The sequence below is a fragment of the Macrotis lagotis genome, chromosome 8 (assembly GCF_037893015.1).
Source record: "Macrotis lagotis isolate mMagLag1 chromosome 8, bilby.v1.9.chrom.fasta, whole genome shotgun sequence".
NCBI lineage: Eukaryota > Metazoa > Chordata > Mammalia > Peramelemorphia > Peramelidae > Macrotis > Macrotis lagotis.
In genome coordinates this window covers 117132085-117150870 of record NC_133665.1, presented here as the reverse complement: position 1 = coordinate 117150870, position 18786 = coordinate 117132085, and the positions used below count along the sequence as shown (strand labels likewise).

At 32.5% G+C, this 18786-nt stretch overlaps 1 protein-coding gene across 1 annotated transcript in view; it reads right to left on the bottom strand.

Annotated features, from left to right (window-relative positions):
* ABCA13 (ATP binding cassette subfamily A member 13) overlaps positions 1-18786 on the bottom strand; it is a 493610-nt gene that overhangs the window by 71527 nt on the left and 403297 nt on the right. Inside the window, exon 49 of the mRNA XM_074199032.1 lies at positions 4036-4186. Within this exon, the coding sequence (XP_074055133.1) occupies positions 4036-4186 (151 nt within the window). The remainder of the gene's footprint in view (positions 1-4035; positions 4187-18786) is intronic.

The following is an 18786-nucleotide window of genomic DNA, read 5'->3' as shown; positions in this document are numbered from 1 at the left end:
TCTCTTGAAGAATATCCTCATCTGTATTTTCAAGTCTGAAGAAATATAAATATTTCACTTGACAAAAGAAAACAGATCAAAAGTATTTTGTATATGTGTGTTTTGTTGGGCAAGAAAGGGAATTGCATCTCTTCCTTATCCTCTTTACTAATTATCATTGATTAGTTGTCAAATTAATCAATCATTATCACCTTGTCAAGTGAGAACAGGTCCTAGGCCTTAGGGTACTGGAAGGGGAAAATGGGGGGGGTCATTGTTTTTCAATTTTACATTTTGTCTTAGAATCAACACTGATGCTAAAAGTAACCCTTAAATTGATGAAAATGTTCAATATTCGGTGTATCCCAGTTGCCTCTTTCTCTTCTTTTAAGTATCACATCCTTACCCTTTTCTTGCCTTGGTAGTTTTTCTTAACCAGGAATATTCCATGGTAATATATAATATAAGGACTCATTAAATATTTGTACACTTCTGATTTCTTTAATCCTGATATATTAATATTGCCATTTATTTAGTGAAGCTATTCATTGTGCTAAATAGCTTCTCTTCTCAGATTTCCCTGAAACATTTTCTCTTGAGTTCTCCATTACTCCCACACACATACCAAACATTCTAACTTTTATTAAACTTTGCACATGTCATATTACCTCTATTGAAATGTAAGTTTTCTGATGACAGTGATCTGGCATTTGTATCTTCTTTGTATCACCAGTATCTAATATAGTGCCTTGAACATTGAAATTCCTAATTTTTTTCTACTATATTGAGTTGGGCCAAATTATTTCCACAGAATATGAATATCTTTTATATCAAAATTATAAACACTGGATGTGATGAAAGAAGCTATACAAAATAATTGATCTAGCTTTGTTCCTTCCTTTCTTCTTTCTCCTCTCTCTCTCAACCATCTTCCTTCTAACCACATCAGTGAAAAAAACAGTTCTCACTGTCAAAGTGAGAGAAAAGATGTAAATTAGGACAAACTGTGATGAACATTAAATAATAATATTTAAAATAGAGGTGGAAATAAATCTAATGGGAATCCATGTAAAGTGGTCATTCATGCTTAATGGTCGTGCATCATCAAATACATTTTTCCTAACAATAGTTTGACATTGTAAACAAAACTATTTGGACCCTTTTCTATAATTTAAAGGGGGGATATTAATATACCTTTGACTTCTCCAAGGTCAAACACTATTCTTCTAAGAGCACCAACTTTTCAATTATATTTCCACCCATATTCTCTTACACTGAAAAGTTTAGTCCATTAAATGACCCTATCATTCTCTGTTACAAATCCCATTCTCATTCATAAATTATTTTCAGCCTTAGTAGGTATATTTTCCAGACTTTGCTAGAGGTTTTGATGTCGACAAGGAAAAATAAGCAAGCAACTGTCAAGATTAATGTTAATGTCTCAGAAAATGACCAAGAATGATCAAGGAGTAACAAACCAGATGACCAAGAAGGAGAAGAAGGTGGGAAATTTTAGAAAAGTTGTATGGGTTTCCTAAGCAAACTGGATGTAGGAGGTGCCTTTCCTTCCCTTCTTCTACCCAAAACAATTCAGTTAAACAAACATTAATTAAGTGCCTACAGCATGTGATTGATGAAGAACTTTGAAAATTCAGAATATTTAGAACACAAGTAACATACAAACAAAGCAACATACCTACATACATGGATATGTGTGTATATGAATATGTATATGTGTGTTGATTATATTCTTTTTGAGTTTGGCAAAGGAAATGAAACTATAGGAAAATAGTTTGAGGCATCTTAAAGAGGAAGAAAACTTGGGACTGTTTGTAGGAAACAGCAGGATAGAGCCTCTTTTGGCTGCATGACTCTGGGTCTCTGGTTATCTCTCTTACTCCTACCACTCTCCACACAAATAAATCAAGAAGTAGCATCTGCTCTCTTCTCAACCTTTCTTTTATAATTCTGCCCCCTTATCCCCACATTTCACAATGATCTATCATCCTCAGAGTTTCCATTTGTTACCTTAATAACAAATTTTCTTCTACTTCCTTATTCCTATGAGGGTACCACCATCCCTCTCAGATTTAAAGCCTTGAAATCATCCTAAAAATCTTCCCTTTCTACTCCCCCCTCATTATATCCAATAAACTGCCAACTCCTGTGGTTTCTACCTTTGCAGCATCTCCCACATCTGTTCACTTCTCTCCATTCTCATAACCACCACACTGATTTAGGCACTCATAATTTCTTGCATGGATTATTCTAATAACCTTCACAGAATTAACCTATCATTTCAAGCTAATTTCATATAATTTCCCTTCACATTCCAAATAGACTGGCATCCAAGTGGTCTAACCAAGTCCACTAAATATGTACTACATAATTTCATGTGATTCATCAAAGTTATACCAGCTTACCTCTGTTGAGCTCAGTTTAGTCATCAATGAGATGAGCATTAGAATTAGTTGATCTCTCAAAGTCTCTTATAACACTAAAATTCTAATTTTCATTTTACTTAATATAATTTCTTATAGGAACAATTGCTACTATCTGATGACTTACCAAAAATATATATGAACAGGTGGGAATATTGCCTGAAAAAATCCATTTGCTGTTTTATGAGCTCTAGATAAAACTAGTTTCTAGTTACTGTTCAATAAAAATTTTATTAGGTATATTCTACAATAAAGCTATGCTTTCAGGTGATTACCAGAACCATCATTTGGTAGTGGTGACAGAAAATAATCACCAAGGCTTAATGTAATAACAATTATCTCCTAATATATTTTCTTACAACAAAAGGACATGCTCATTGTGTTTGCAGAACATCTGACTTCCTTAATCAAAATCTAATGAGAGGGGCTGACAACAATAAACACCTAATGAAAGACTTTCCAGAAGATTAGTCCTGAATATTAAACAGATATTTAAAGTAGGAGGGAATACTGCCTATACAGGAGTATGCAGTTGTCTTTAGTTTATAGGAATTGTGGTAGACCAGGCAAGAACCAAATCTATCTTAGTTTCATTTTAAAGTTTTGTTTTGGATGTTTTTAAGTGAATGAGTAATGGAGTATGAACCCTCCCCCCAAAAAAAAACAACAATGAATTCATTAGCTTGGTCAGAAGAGACCTGTTATGCTTGACATATGAGACTGAAGAGGGGCTGATTTTCTCCACATTTTAATTGGGAATACTCTGAATATGCCTCATATTTCTTTATACTGAGAATTCCCCAGAAGTCTACAAAACATCTCTAACTCTTAACCACGAGGGTAACCAAAGAGATGAAAATAACTCTCAAACAACTGTCATTCTGAGAATTTCCTGTTAAAACCTTTTTGACTTGTCAGTCAGGACTGTCTATTCTGTTCTACTCTAGTGAGCACTGGTGAACCGACAGAACCATGGGGATGGGGAGTTCTTTTCACATCTACCTACCTACTACTTTCTCTAAGACACTGAATGACATGCCATCCAAAAGCTTCCCTTTCATCATTCCCCTGAGGCTACAAAGAAAGGGAGTCAAGAAGCGGTCACTGCAGACATGGGGATGTTATGCCAACAATTTCACTTCCATTACTATACTTCTCTTTACTATTCAACTAGACTTCTACCTTTCATAACTGAATCACAGAACATGGAGTCTGAAGGAAACCTGGAGGGCAATCCCCTCATTTCACAAGAAGGGGAACTGAGGTCTAGAAAGAGGAAATGACCTGCCCAAAGTCACAGAGGTAAATAAGTATTAGAGCCAGGACTTCAATCAGGAACTTTTTGACTACAGATCCAGGACTCTTTCCATTATATAATCTGCATGCCACTATATATACCACCATTATATATCACCATGATCCCCCAGCATTTCCTCAATGTACATAGATATGTATGAGCATGTAGCCAAAGACATGCATTTTAATTGATTTTTAACATGGGAAATTTTCATCTTCAGCAGCAGATGGTTTCAACAAGAAAATAAAATTCATTTGTGAATTGAAGGAGATTCATGATGCCATAATTAACTGTTCTTTTTTCTCAAAGGATGCTTACCCTCTGGATATCCTGTTTGGGAACTCCACGCAGGCTGCAGTAATAATGAAGATGTTCCCAACCAGTAAGAAATTCATCCAAGGCATCTTTCTGGGGACAGTAGCCAATCAGAATGCCTGCAGCACCAGAAGAAGATAGGACCATTTCATCTCTATTAAATGAAAAAGCAAAATGTGAGAATTGATTTTTAAAAGCACATTTGAATTCTTCATCTTCAGAATACTGTAGCTCTCCTTCAAGGCATTTCTTGGTTTATTCCTGAACAATATTAATCTTCATGGGATACTTAATTAACTGAATTAACTGACTATAATTTTAAATAACACATAGTGCTATGATTGACAATTGTCAAAAATGAAAAAAATAAAAGCACAGAAGGAATTGTATGCAACAAAACTTTTGCTAAATATGAGTAAAAGCATATTGAGCCAGATCTTGCTGAGTTAATGAGTTATCCCTCAAGCTTTAAAGAAACAAAAGTACCAAATTGCCATTTAGGAAATTACTACCTTGGGTACCAAAATTAAGAGAAATTGGAGGGATGAGCAATGAGAATTTAACAGGCATTCAAAGTTTATTCATTTAGCAGGTAGGTGGCAGAGACTGGGGGGGGTACATCACATTTCAATAATACCTTTCATTTATATAATACTTTATGACTTATAATGAGCTTTCCTTAAAACTACCCTGTCCTGTCAATAATAGTCTAATTATCACTCTTTTATCAAAGAGGAAGCTTTACCTCACAGATGTCTAATGTCTTACCTAAAGGCCAGAATTGGTAAGTGAAACATCTGAGATACAGGTATATCAAAATACTGATAAACCAAACTTCTCCATCAGAGCACCAGATTAGATGAATTTACTTTCAGAAGTGATATCAAGTAGGGACAGAGATAGGGAGATCTCCAGAAAGGAGATTGAGTTACACTAGACAAATAAATGCTATTCAATATTATTATTTCCAGCCACCTGATCAAATCAAAAAAGGGATGAAGACCTTATTTATACTATGCCTTACTTCTTGAAATTTAGATCGAACTTCAAAATGGGAGTTTTGACAAAACAAACCATTTTGAGCCATGATAACAGATATCATAGAGTAGAAAGTGGAACTGTTTCCCCCCTAAAGAAATGAAAGGATCATGGATTTAGAGCTGGAAAAGGCCATAATGTCTGTCTAGTCTCATTTTTTTCAAAGATGAGCAGCTGATTTCTGAGAAATTAGGTGATTTATATAAGACTGCATAGTTTATAAGGCACAAAGACTGAACTAAATCTCTGACTCTCAGATTCCAAAAGATCCATTAAAAGATCCTGACAAAAATATATTCTTTTATGTATTGCTGGATGTCTTATAATAGAAATAAAAATCGAAACGCATAAATTAGAAAAAAGCTAAACAAATTGTGGTACATGAATGCAAAAGAATATTAATATCAAAAACAAAAAATAGGAAGAATTCGGAGAAGCATAGGAAGACATATGAACTGACACAGAAGGAATTAGGTAAACTGGGAAGACAAAATGCACAATGATTATAAATAATTCAATGGAAATTACAAAATTTCGTGAGGTAAGGCAAGGTATCATAAAAAAAACTGAACAAAAAGCTGAAGAAGAGTTGAGAAAATGCACTTCCCTCTTTTCTTTGCAGATTTGAAAGCCTTTGAATGTGGAGCATTGCCTAAACTATCAATCCTGATTGATGCCTTGTTTTGGCTAAACTCTTTTCTACTTTTTTTTCAAATGTTTAAGTTCTGTTGTTATTATAATGGATGGTTCTATGGGTAGGGAAGGCAATAATGATATGTTTGGAATTCAAAGTGAAATAAAAATAAAGAATAGCAATCATTTAAAAGTGTTGATATTTTATTTGTGAAATATACTGGAATTTAGTATTAAGGATTTTCACAGAGACAATTGAAAATATTGTTAGATAGAGATATTCTAGGTCTTCTAAGATAAGATCTAGAAGACATTAAATTTCACAAATGATGGGACATATTACAGTGAACTTCTTGAGTAAAGAATGATTGCTAATCTCAAAAATATAATGTTTACTATGATGAGATGCATCTGATGTAAATCAGGTAAAGGAATTCTTGTGTAATTCATAAATATGGTAGAAGAGATTTTTAGTGTTTAGAATTAGAACCAGCATAATTTAATGAGAATAATTCTTAATTAGAAATAGGAATGTCATGCAGTGGAGTGAGCACTGGTACTGGAGTCAGGAGGACTTGAGTTCAAATCTGACCTCAGAGGATTAATATTTGTTTAACTTTATAACGTGAGGCAAGTCACTTAACACCATTGCCATGCAAAATATCAAAAAAAAATTAAGTTTTGATTCTGCATGCTATCTGCTTGATTCAACTAAAATATTTGGACCTCAGTTTTCTCCAATGTATGATGAGAACCTTAAATTAGTATTTGTTATTACTTTTCAGTTGTTTAGTTCTGATCAGAACTCCATAGATCATAGTATGTCAGACCTGTCTATTCTCCACTATCTCTGGAAGTCTGTTCAAGTTCATATTCATTTTCCATCATACTATAAACTCATCTCATCTTCTCTTGTCTCTTTTCCTTTCAATCTTTTCCAATATTAAGGTAATTTTGAATGAGTCAAGTTTTCTCATTATGTAGGCAAAGTATTTAAGCTTTAGATTCAGTATTTGACCTTCCAGTTTATAGGTTAAATTAATTTATTGATTGATTAATTTGTCCTCTTTACTGCCCAAGGGATCAGTGGTGTCGAACTCAACTAGAAACTGATACCTTTGAGCTGCATATTGTCTTAGAAAAGCTCAAATTAACATTATATTCTTAATTTTATTAAATATTTCCCAATTACATTTTAATCCATTTAGGTCCCCAGTGGAGTTTTGTTCTAATAATGGAAAGTTTTAACACCATCCATTACCTTCTAGCTCAGACATGGTAATAATTTATGATAACATTTCACTTAATGGCTAACATGGATATGCAAATAGCTATGGAGGGACTAAGTATTTTCTAAGTTAAAATTAAAAAGAAAAAGAAAAAGAGAAACCTAAATTGAAGTTTAGTAGAAGCCTTATTCTTAAGCTTTCTTTTCATGGACAAATACAATAGTTCATGAAGATATTGTACTTATGAAGAATATCATTTGTGAAAAATGAAACATCATTTGATAGGACATTTGAAAATATTAAATGCAGTTCTCATTATAAATTACTGAAAAAAATATCAACATTAAAATAATTATAGATTACCAAAATTACTCTTACACAATGAGGAGGAAGAAAAATTATATTATAATTTATGAAAATCTTTGAAAGTAAATCAATTTTACTGTACTTGGATACTTGGTAAATTCAAAGGCCAAGAAAAGAGCAGAGTAAATAAAAGAAGATATGGTTCCTGAGTAAGAAAAAAAGAGAGGCCAAGGATTTGTATTTTATGCAGAATCTACATTTATACAATTTCTATAAATAATATTTTCTTAGAGAAGAAAATTGATGGGTACAGAGTATAGTTACACCTCAAAACATTGATCAACATGAAATTAATTGTATTTTAGCAGATAAAAAACAATGTCTGGCTAATGTGGGAGTGAACCCTATATCAGATGTCAGTACCATCATAATGCCAATTTGTTAGACTAAAAATAAAAAGTAATAAACAAGAAGAATTAAAATGAGAATAAAGGGTATGGGCCACCTGACCTATTCAAATGAGCTACAGATGCTGCTCAATGGGAAATGGATAAAAAATAATAATAATTGATGTTTATATGGCACTTCAAGGTTTTTAAGCATTTCATAAATATTAGATTATTTTATCCTCATAAACATAAGAGGTAAGTGCTATCATTATCCACATTATATATACATACACATATATCTATATATCTATATCTATAGATATATAAAATGAGGCAGAGTTTAAGTGTCTTGAACAGAGTCTTACAGATAGCATCTAAAGCAGGATGTGAACTCAGGCCTTTATGTAATGCATCAACTATTTGTCTTATGGATAGCAAGAATGATGTTAACCATTTGCTAAAGAAATTTAAAATATAAATAACTTTCTCTGATGAGACCAGAAAAGCCCCAAAACTGTATCATTAAACAATCACTTTATCTCCTTTCAAAATACTGAAATATGGCAACCAATAGAGTACAAAAGTTGTTTTGTTTTGTTTTTTACAAAATTGTATGAAAGATGAATGAAAATAAGAACAGTATTTTTTCAGCATTAAATGAACTTAAAAGTTTGATGAAAAGACTCATTTAGCAAAATCATCTGAGGTAATTTAAATATGAAGTCTGAAGAAAGACAAGAAATAGGTAAAGTCCTGCAAAGACTATTGTAACAAACTCTTCAAAATCAAGGATAGAGAAGATTACCCCCCTTTAAATTCTGATATCACAGTTCCAGAAATGAACCATGAGGAGCTAGAAATAACCCAGAAGGGAAAAAAGGAGAAAACGTTATTGTTAAACATATATATTATATGTAATATATATATATATATATATAAAATGTGTGTATGTATGTATATATATATATATATATATATATATATATATATAGAGAGAGAGAGAGAGAGAGAGAGAGAGAGGGAGGGAGAGGGAGAGAGATTCATAAAGGTACAAAAGCTTTAAGGATTTAAGGATTTGGGGGAATAAATTCTCAATGTACAAGAAAAAAAGAAGAGATTCTAATGCCATGGATGGGTAAAGGGTATTGTCAGACCTAATAATGACACCAAAAAATGAGAATTACTAAAAGAATATCAATAATTATCTCTTCTTGTGACTATTTTCCTATTCAATTTTTAATGATAATAATCTGCACAGAGAGCAAGATTATCCTTGATAAAGTTATTAGAAGAGAACAGGCAAACTTTCAAAAATTAAGTAGCATTGAAAATGATATCTTTGTAATCACTTAATTCACCAACAGGTTCAGAGAAAACAAAATTCCATTGTGCTTAGTGTATGTGGCTATAAAAAGGATTTTAATTTAAAGGAGCAAAATCCTTCCTTAAAGCCTGTCCTCCAACAAAATGTACTCCAATCCATATTCAAAAGTCTTACAAGAGTTCTGGAAAAATATTGTGATTGAACAATGTATATAATGATCATCCAATTCATTAAATCAAGAAGGATCTAGAGCTCAATCCAAACAAAACAGATTTCCCTATACATAAAAAGTACCTCCTCGTGATTCGGAGATATAAATGGTTTTGTGTCATCTGGCACTGGAATATAGCAAAACTTCCTAAAAGAGATCTATCAGAACAATCACTCAAATTAGTTTAGCCTAACTATCCACACAGGAACAACAAAGCTATTAATGAAAAAAATTATTTTGCCCATATTCTACTATGTCAATGGATAGACAAATTATAAAATTAATTATTCAATGCACATATATGGGACAGATGGGGCAAAGAGTAATGCTGTAAATAAGCCATGCCCAAAATAGAATGAGAGGAAGAGGCTAGCCTGGATCACCTTGCAGGAATTGCACAGTTGTTTAATCACCTAAAGAAAAGGATAGATAGACAAGGTTCACTTGTGATCTCCATCAATCAAGAAAGTACAGACATTGATGAAATCACAGAATCACTAGAATACATATTATATATACATATGTATGTATGTATGAGCTATACATAACTTATATTTTTGTATAAAGACATCACTTGGCCATAATAGATGAAAAGTCTAACTCTGGGTCTTTGGTTTTTTTCTCCTACCTCTTACCCTAGGAGAAATTTATGATCAATGACAAATAAAATTTTCTTATTATTTAATTTTGCTTCTCACTAGTATGCTGATGAAAATGAAACACCAATTTATAAAGTTATGTGAAGAAAACACTTTTTTCAAATCTGAAGCCTGATGATAATATTAATAAATAGTGCATTTATATATTACTTTGGTATTCACAAAATTCTTTCTTCACCATAATTCTGTCAAAGTTGAGTATTAAGATTCCCCTTTAACATGGAATTTATTAATTTTTTCTAAGGTCTCATTCTTTTGAAGTGGAGTAAAATTGACAGTATATTTTCTATGATCATGCTTTTCTAGCAAAATTGACAGGAAAAGAAAAAACAAATATATATTTTGCTACAACTCATCTCCAAAAATCATTATGAAAAATGGTAAACTCCTGTTGACCAGTATAACAGTTTATTATGGAAGCTGGTCGTCAGAGATTTTATATTAGAAAAAATATTTCTATAATTTGAATCAAATAATAAGAGTATTTTAAAAGATCTTTTGACAGAATTAGGAACATTTCATTTGCTTACCACTTTAGAGTATCTACCCTCCCAAGGCTGAAAAAAGAACCCCCAAAATCTACTCTATGCTTGCCTTAATTTGAACACATATACAGATAATTTTATATGGAAATTTGGAATGAAAATACCATCATCGTCCATTTCTGAAGTGCCTCTAAAACATTTGAGTGAACAAAAAACTTTTCAATCAATGAATCAATATTGCTTAAGCACTGACTGTGCCACTGGAGATACAAAAAAAAAGGGTAAAGATAGTCCTTAGCTTCAAAAAGCATACAAATGCATTTTTATTTATTTCATTACATATTTCCCAAATATATGTTAAAAAATTAGCAGTCTTTTTTTTATATTTTGAGTTCTAAATTCTCTCACCCCTCCTTGAAAACTCAAGCAATTTGAATTTTATTGTATATGTGAGGTCATGGAAAATATTTCCATATTAATCAGGTTGCAAAAGAAAACACAACCAAAATAAAACAATAGAGAGAAAGAAATTTTATAATTGCACTCAGAGCTCATCAGTTCCTTCTCTGAATGTAGATATTATTTTTCATCATGGATTCCTTGGAATTTTCTAGGGTAATTGTCTTGATCAGAATAGCTAAATCACAGTTCATTGTGTCATTACACAGTTCTATTACTGTGTAAAATATTCTCCTGGTTCTGCTCACTTCATTTATCATGAGTTCATATTTTCCTAAGTTTTTCTGAAACTATCCTGCTTGAAATTTCTTATAGAAAAACAGTATAACAACAATATCATATATCACAACTTCTTCAGGTATTTCCCAATTGATGGGCATTTCCTCAGTTTTTCAATTGTTACCAACACAAAGAGAGTCACTATAAATATTTTTGTACAAATGGATCATTTTCCCTTTTCTTTGATCTTTTTGCAATACAGACCTAGTAGTAGTTGTATTATTGAATCAAATGGTTTGCATAGTTTAATGCCCTTTGGGTATGGATCCAAATTGTTCTCTAGAAATGGTTGGATTAGTTCACAACTTCACCAACTCTGCATTAGTATTTTCCTTATCCCCCTAGCATTTTCTTTGTGTGTCACATATGCCAATGATGTTTTGATTTGTTGTTTTAATTTGCATTTTTATAATGAGTAGTGATTTAGAGCACTATGTCATGTGACTATTTTTTGTGGGGAAAGATCACTGTTAATTGATTTGTCCAAAGTTACACTGGTAGACTGAATTTTATCTCAGATCCTCCTGAATCCATGATTGCTGTTCCAGCCACTTCACCAGCAACCTGACCCTTAAGGTAAGTATTGATAGCTTTGATTTTTTTCTTTTGAAAATTACCTATTCATATCCTTTGTCCATTTTTAAACTGAACAATGACTTTTATTTTTATGAATTTGGCTAAGTTCCCTATATAAATGAAAAATCAAACCTTTATCTTCCAGCAAAATTTTTCCCAGTTTCCTTTCTATTTTTTTTTTTAGGCAAATGGGGTTAAGTAGCTTGCCCAAGGCCACACAGCTAGGTAATTATTAAGTGTCTGAGACCGGATTTGAACCCAGGTACTCCTGACTCCAAGGCTGGTGCTTTATCCACTACACCACCTAGCTACCCCTTTCCTTCTAATTTTGATTATATTAGTTTTATTTATTCAGAAGTTTTTAATTTCAAAATTTTAATTTTGAATTTAATTTAAATTTTTAAAATTAATTTTGTAATTAAATTATCCATTTTATATCTTGCAATGTTCTTTATTTCCTGTTTGGTCATAAAATTTTCCATAATTTACTTATATCACCCTTCATCAAAATCATTTATTCATTTTTACCTCATCTTGGAATATATGGTGTGAGATAATGGTCTTTTCCTAGTTTCTGCCAAATGATTTTCCAGTTTTCTAACAATGTTTGTAAAATAGGGAATTCTTTTGGGGGGGGTTGCAGGGAAATGGGGTTAATTAACTTGCCCAAAGTCACACAGCTAGGTAATTACTAAGTGTCTGAGGTCAAATTTGAACTCAGGTCATCCTGACTCCAGAATTGGTCTTTTATCTACTGTGCCACCTGGCTGCCCCAAAATAGTGAGTTCTTACAGGAAAAGCTTTCATCCTTGAATTTATAAAATTAGCTTACAGATTCTCAATTTCTTAGCCAGTACCAGATTGCTTTGCTGGTTACCACTTTGTGGTATAGTTTGGAATATGAACTACCAGACTACCTTTGTTCATATTTTTTCCATTAATTCCTTTGAATGTTCTTTTATTCTTCCAGATAAACTTTGTGATTTTTTTAGCTCCATAAAATAATTCTTTGGTAATTTAATTGGTATTGAATTGAACAAATAAATTAATAAAAATAATGCATTAATAAAGAATTGTTCATTTTTTATCGTCTTATCTCAGCCTATTATGAACTATTTATATTTCTCTAACTGTTTAGAACTATTTATTTTGCTCCAAATGCTTAGTTTCTCTAACAGGTTATCTTTATTTGTATGAGAAGGTAGAAATATACACATAACTTTGAAGCATATATGACACATATGCATTTGGGGAATTGCTTTCTGGCACTCTACTAAATTAACCAGATTTTTTACCTCTGAATTCACTGTGATACCTATGAGAGAATTCTCTGGTTCACATAATAGTGATAGGATCAAAATGGTAGCTAGTCTATCCTGAAGATTAGAGACAAGGCTTTATGAAATCTTTTAATGCCTATTATCTTTTTTTTAGGTTTATTTTTTTGCAAGGCAAACGGGGTAAAGTGGCTTGCCCAAGGCCACACAGCTAGGTAATTATTAAGTGTTTGAGCCCGGATTTGAACCCAGGTACTCCTGACTCCAGGGCCGGTGCTTTATCCACTATGCCACCTAGCTGCCCCTTAATGCCTATTATCTTACTTGAACTTTACAGCAGCTTTATAGAGAATCTATTCCTGTTTTGCAGAAGAGAAAATTGAAGTTTTGTAAAGTCATATGATGTACCTAATGTAATTTATATAACTCATAAGTTTTAGAGGTAGCATGTATACCCATCTTCCTAATTATTTCTATCCCTCTATCTTCTATAACATTTTTCCTCTCATGCCATCAATATTTTCATCTTGTTACTTAAATTTTAAGCACGTTTCTTAAGCATGTTCATGGAACTAGATGAAGATCCTTAACCATTTCTCTTTCTCTGAAGAATCATTCTCCTAATATCTTCACAAAGGGGAAGACTTCTAGGCATTTCTTAGATAACTAATCTATGAAATAATATTTATGGCTTACTGGTTTTTTAAAAAATTGTTCACATTGATTTCTCACAGAACAAATACTAATGGAGTACCTTAAACAGTAAAGCCAGATTTATATAAGAAAAGGTCATGATACCACTGATTATTTTTATTCCCCATTAAATAATTTTACAAGCTTCTAAAACACAAGAAGCATACGAAATTTTGTATTATTCACTCTAGTGAGCAGAAGTAATGAATGATTCCTTTTACCATCCCTATAAAAGTATGCAGAAATTGAGAAATATAATGTTATTTGCCTTACAGGGGGTTTTTTGGTAAGCACAACTGATATTATAACAGACGCTGGAAATACATAAATTCTCTTATTTGGACAATGAATTTTAAGGAATGTTTTCACAATCTGGGACTCTTTGTAGTATTTCTATATCCATGGGGACTGAGGGCAGAGACAACAGGAGCTCTCCACTTTGGGGATGGGGGGGCTCTTCAAAAAAAACTGGAAGGTAAAACACTTCATATAATCTAGCATGAAAAGTTAAAACAATCTTGCATTACCTATAGTCTTTCTATATTGATATGCTATTCTTTCTCCAGTAAAACTCTATACATATTTGACCCCCCAAATTTTACCTTTCTTTAGCCCCTCTTTGTGATTCTTATGATTCCTGGTTTATGTATTTCTTCAACAAAGTCAACCTTAAAAAACTGATTCTTTCAATTTCACAACACAAGGAATTAAATGAAATTCAAGAAATACTCATCAAATGTCAAATAATCAAAGGACATCATGATAGATAGCTGATTATTGACTGTGTCTTGATTGTGTTGCCTTTCAGACCACTACCCAAAGAAAAATTTGCTGACTCTTACCTGTTGTCCCCAAAATAAGGAAGATTTAATTAAATACCCCAATCCCCAGTCCATCATATCCTTAAAGGAATTGTATGAATGAGGAATACATAGACTACCTTAGTGTGATCACCTGGATTCTTTAATTCTGACATTATCCCTCTTTGATGGCTAATGTTGAAATTAGGTCTTTGGCCTCTATATTATGGCTACTACTGGATCTGGCAAAGAAAGAAATCCGGGATTTTCTCTTTCCCTCCCTCCCACTCTTTCTGTCCATAAATATCTGTGTATGTATGTTTGTATATATGTATGCTTGTGTTAATATTATGCAGCATCATTTTTTGTCCTGGATTTGTGATTTTCTTTGAATGGAAAACTCCTAATCAAGAAACTTGCTTTAGGGACAGCTAGGTGGTCCAGTGAATAGAGCTCCAGCCCTGGAGTCAGGAGTGCCTGAGTTCAAATCCAACCTCAGATATTTAATAATTACCTAGCTGTGTGGACTTGGGCAAGCCACTTAACCCCATTTGCCTTGAAAAAAACTAAAAAAGAAAAGAAACTTGCTTTACATTTGCAGACTGAAACCTGTTCTCTAATTAGAGCCTAAGAGACACTAGATACATTAAAAAGTCAAGTAAATCCTGAGGGTGGCACAGCTATTATGTGCAAGTGGATGGATTTTTAGTCATTAGATCATTTTGTCTTTCTTCTTACATAAACTTTTGAAAACATCGTTTTGCAAAGTGGGAGACTGAAATCTGTCATTGCTTTCATGGGTGTATATATCTATATATAGTGATATAGATATATTTATATATTGGTGATTAGATTACAGTTGGATATATTTATTATGTCCCTACTGTGTTCAGTGTCCTTTTGCCAGATACATTCCTATTTAATTATTTGAAGACAAAGACATTGCAGTGAACTAGTTCACACCAGTGATTCATTTACCAAGGAGCCAGAAATAACCCAACCACCTGTTTGGGGTCATTTTAACCATTTCAGTGGTAGGAACTCTAAGAACCATTTGCAATTGCTTAGCACTCAACCATTCTGGTGGCAAAAAAAAATGGTAAATTGGATATGAAAGCCATGAAATTGGTGTGTCACCTGTGTGTGTGTGTGTGTGTGTGTGTGTGTGGTAAGAGAAAAGGCTTTTGTTTCTTGCTAATCTGTGTTGTAATTAGTGAGTGAACTCTCATAATTAAGCTCCTAGATTTCTAAATTCTTGATTTCTCTTAAATTCTTCCCTTAACCTGAAAAGCTCAGAAAGTTAATCAAAGAATTATCTTGATAGAAGATACATAAGATAAGTACCACAAAGTCTGGGAATCATTGGAGTATAATAGCCCAAAAAGATCATTTAGTCTCAGGGGAGTGAAGGTCATGAAAAAGATATCCTAAAGAATATATTGATAGATATAGATAGATACAAAGATATATAGATATATATATAGATACATATAGACAGATAGATAGATACATATATATAGACAGACAGATAGATAAATACATAGATCATATTGACAGATACATAGCTATATACATATATGTATCTGTGTTTATGTGCCTATGTGTCTGTCTGTCTGTATACAGACGCAAATATACAAAAAGAGATAGTAGATACATACATTTGGAGGAGTATGGGAAGGGAAATGCCAAGTGAGGAACAAAGAAGTTAGATTTTTTTCCTAAATGATGAGTGAAAGCTAATATAATTTTATAAAAGAGAAATTTGATAGAGATCATGTACCAGGTATTCAAAATTTTTTTTCTCCTTTGTACCCCTTTGGAAATGTAGTAAAACCTATAGATACCTTCTAAGAACAATGCTTTAAACGTATAAAATAAAATACGCAGAACTATAATGGTTAACATGATATTCAAAAATATTTACTTTTGTTTTCTTAAGCATGTTCATGGAACTAGATGAAATTTATATGGGGACTGGTCCAGAGAAAGAAGCTTATCTAAGCTCCCTCATTTTAAAGATAAAGAAACTGAAGCCTTGAGAAGCAAAACTGTTGACCTGATAAAGGGTTGTCCTGCCTCTTAATCAAGCTCTTACCACTTATACCATACTCCTCCCAAAGACATAGAATTCTCAATTAAAGTTCTACTTTGATGTTTCACTGTGACATGGCAGGGACTCTGGTTTCACAAAAGAACTTTGGTGAGTCCTACAAAGTAGAAAAGAATTTAAAAGTAAGACCAAGTGGTTTTGTAGCCTACTTAAATACTCATCACAAGGTTATCCACAAATGAATAAATGGTCTTGGCCACAGCAAGACATTAAAACATATGACTGGAGGGATTCTAGTTTATATGAAATCAAGTTTTCAATTATAAGGTCACACATTATGTCTGGTCTTCATTCAACAAATTGCTATTTTTTAAATTGTTCAGTAGGGAGACTGTTTAAGACCTACCTACAGAAATAGATCGTTGTAATCTCTGTACAATAAGACACAAAAGTGTTCTATATAACTCATAAATGAGAGTACAAGAAGTAATTCTGCCTCCAGAAGACACTACTATTTTCAAAAAAGATAGAAGGCAGTCATATGTTTTTTATTTATTTTTTTATCTAAATCATGTTTCTCATTCTATGGACTGTGAATTCTGGGGATGGTTATTAGCAAATTAGGTGATATTATCAAACATTTAGAAGAATCTGTGATCTCAATGAAATATGTTCTTTTCTACCATGAAGATTACGAGCCATCTACACTTGCTTATCCTTATCCATTTCCTCTCACTTAGTTTTCATAGTATGCTCACACAATTTGTTAGAAACCTTCTATTTTCTCTTGATATTACAAACAATGGATTTTACAAGTTGTTCATTTTTATCCCACACTGTCATCACGTGATCAGTTCATATTTTTTTATATATTTCTTTGAAGGCACCCTTTATACCAGATCTTCATTGGAGTTCCTTATTTCTAATAGATTGTGGTCAACTCCCTCCCACAATGTACCTATTCATTGCCCTCTGGGTGATATTCTTTCTTCATTTCAGATATTGTACTGTTCAAAGACACATCCATTCAATAACATGAATAGGAGTGGCTAGGCAGCGCAGTGGGGTGGCTAGGTGGTGCAGTGGATAGAGCACTGGCCCTGGAGTCAGGAGTTCCTGAGTTCAAATCCGGCCTCAGACACATAATAATTACCTAGCTGTGTGGCCTTAGGCAGTCCACTTAACCCCATTTGCCTTGCAAAAAACTTAAAAAAACAAAACAAACAAAATAAATAACATGAATAGAATAATAGTACTAAAAGTAATAATAATAATAAATAATAAACATATAAATAATGTATGATATATTTATATATTATACAAGTATATAATATGTATAATAAAAAATATATAATATAAATAAATAATAAATTAAATAGTAATAAAAGTACTAAAAAGATGAGATTTTTTTTAAGGAGATCAGGATCATTGATGGTTGTTATTTGTTCTCAAAGAGGTCCAAAATGACATCACTATGTTAGAGTCAAGTTATAGTGAGGCCAGCTGTGGCTATTTAAACCAATATGAGCCCAGAATGCTCTACCACAGGTCAGGTATACCAAGGGAACCTTTGGAATGGATTCTATAAATTTGTGCATCTCATCTTTCTTTTGAGCTATTCAATTCTGCTTTGTTCAAAGAGCACAGAACCTTTTCTGATGAGGGCATGTCATATTCCTATCCCAATATCTCCCATGATACAAAATTGGGATAATTAATGTTGATACAAAGATAAAATTAGCCTCTATTCTTACTCTTAAGGATTTCATTGCCTTGGAAGAGATGTGCCACAAAGAACTAGAATATAAAATGGCATGCAATAAGTGCACAAGGAGTCTGAATGGAATAAACAAGTTTTATTGACATCTAAGAGGAGATTTCTTGGCAGAAGTTAATAAGGTCAATAAGAAAAATTGACAGAATGGAAGAGGAGTGGAGATGATAGAGGCATGGGCAAAGGAACAGAAATGGCAAGGTATGAGATTATAAACATTAAATATTTCAGTTTGACTACACTGTGTAAAGGCATACCAAGAGAGGAACTAAGGCAAGAAAGATAGAATAGATTCAAAATATGATTGAATTCTGGATGAAGAAATTTTGGCTTCATTCCATATGGCTTTATCTGTTTTATCTATTTAGATATCTAGATATAAATGTGAGTATATGTGCATTTATAGATATATATTTCAAAAGTTATCAGCAACTTCATTTTATTTCAAGATATTATTTTAATTATTACTTATATAACAGTCCTACTTATAAACTCAAGTATTCAAGCATTTGCCAGAAGTAACTCATAACAGCCTCTAGGTAGGTCAGTTAAATTTTCAGGTTGAGCACTTA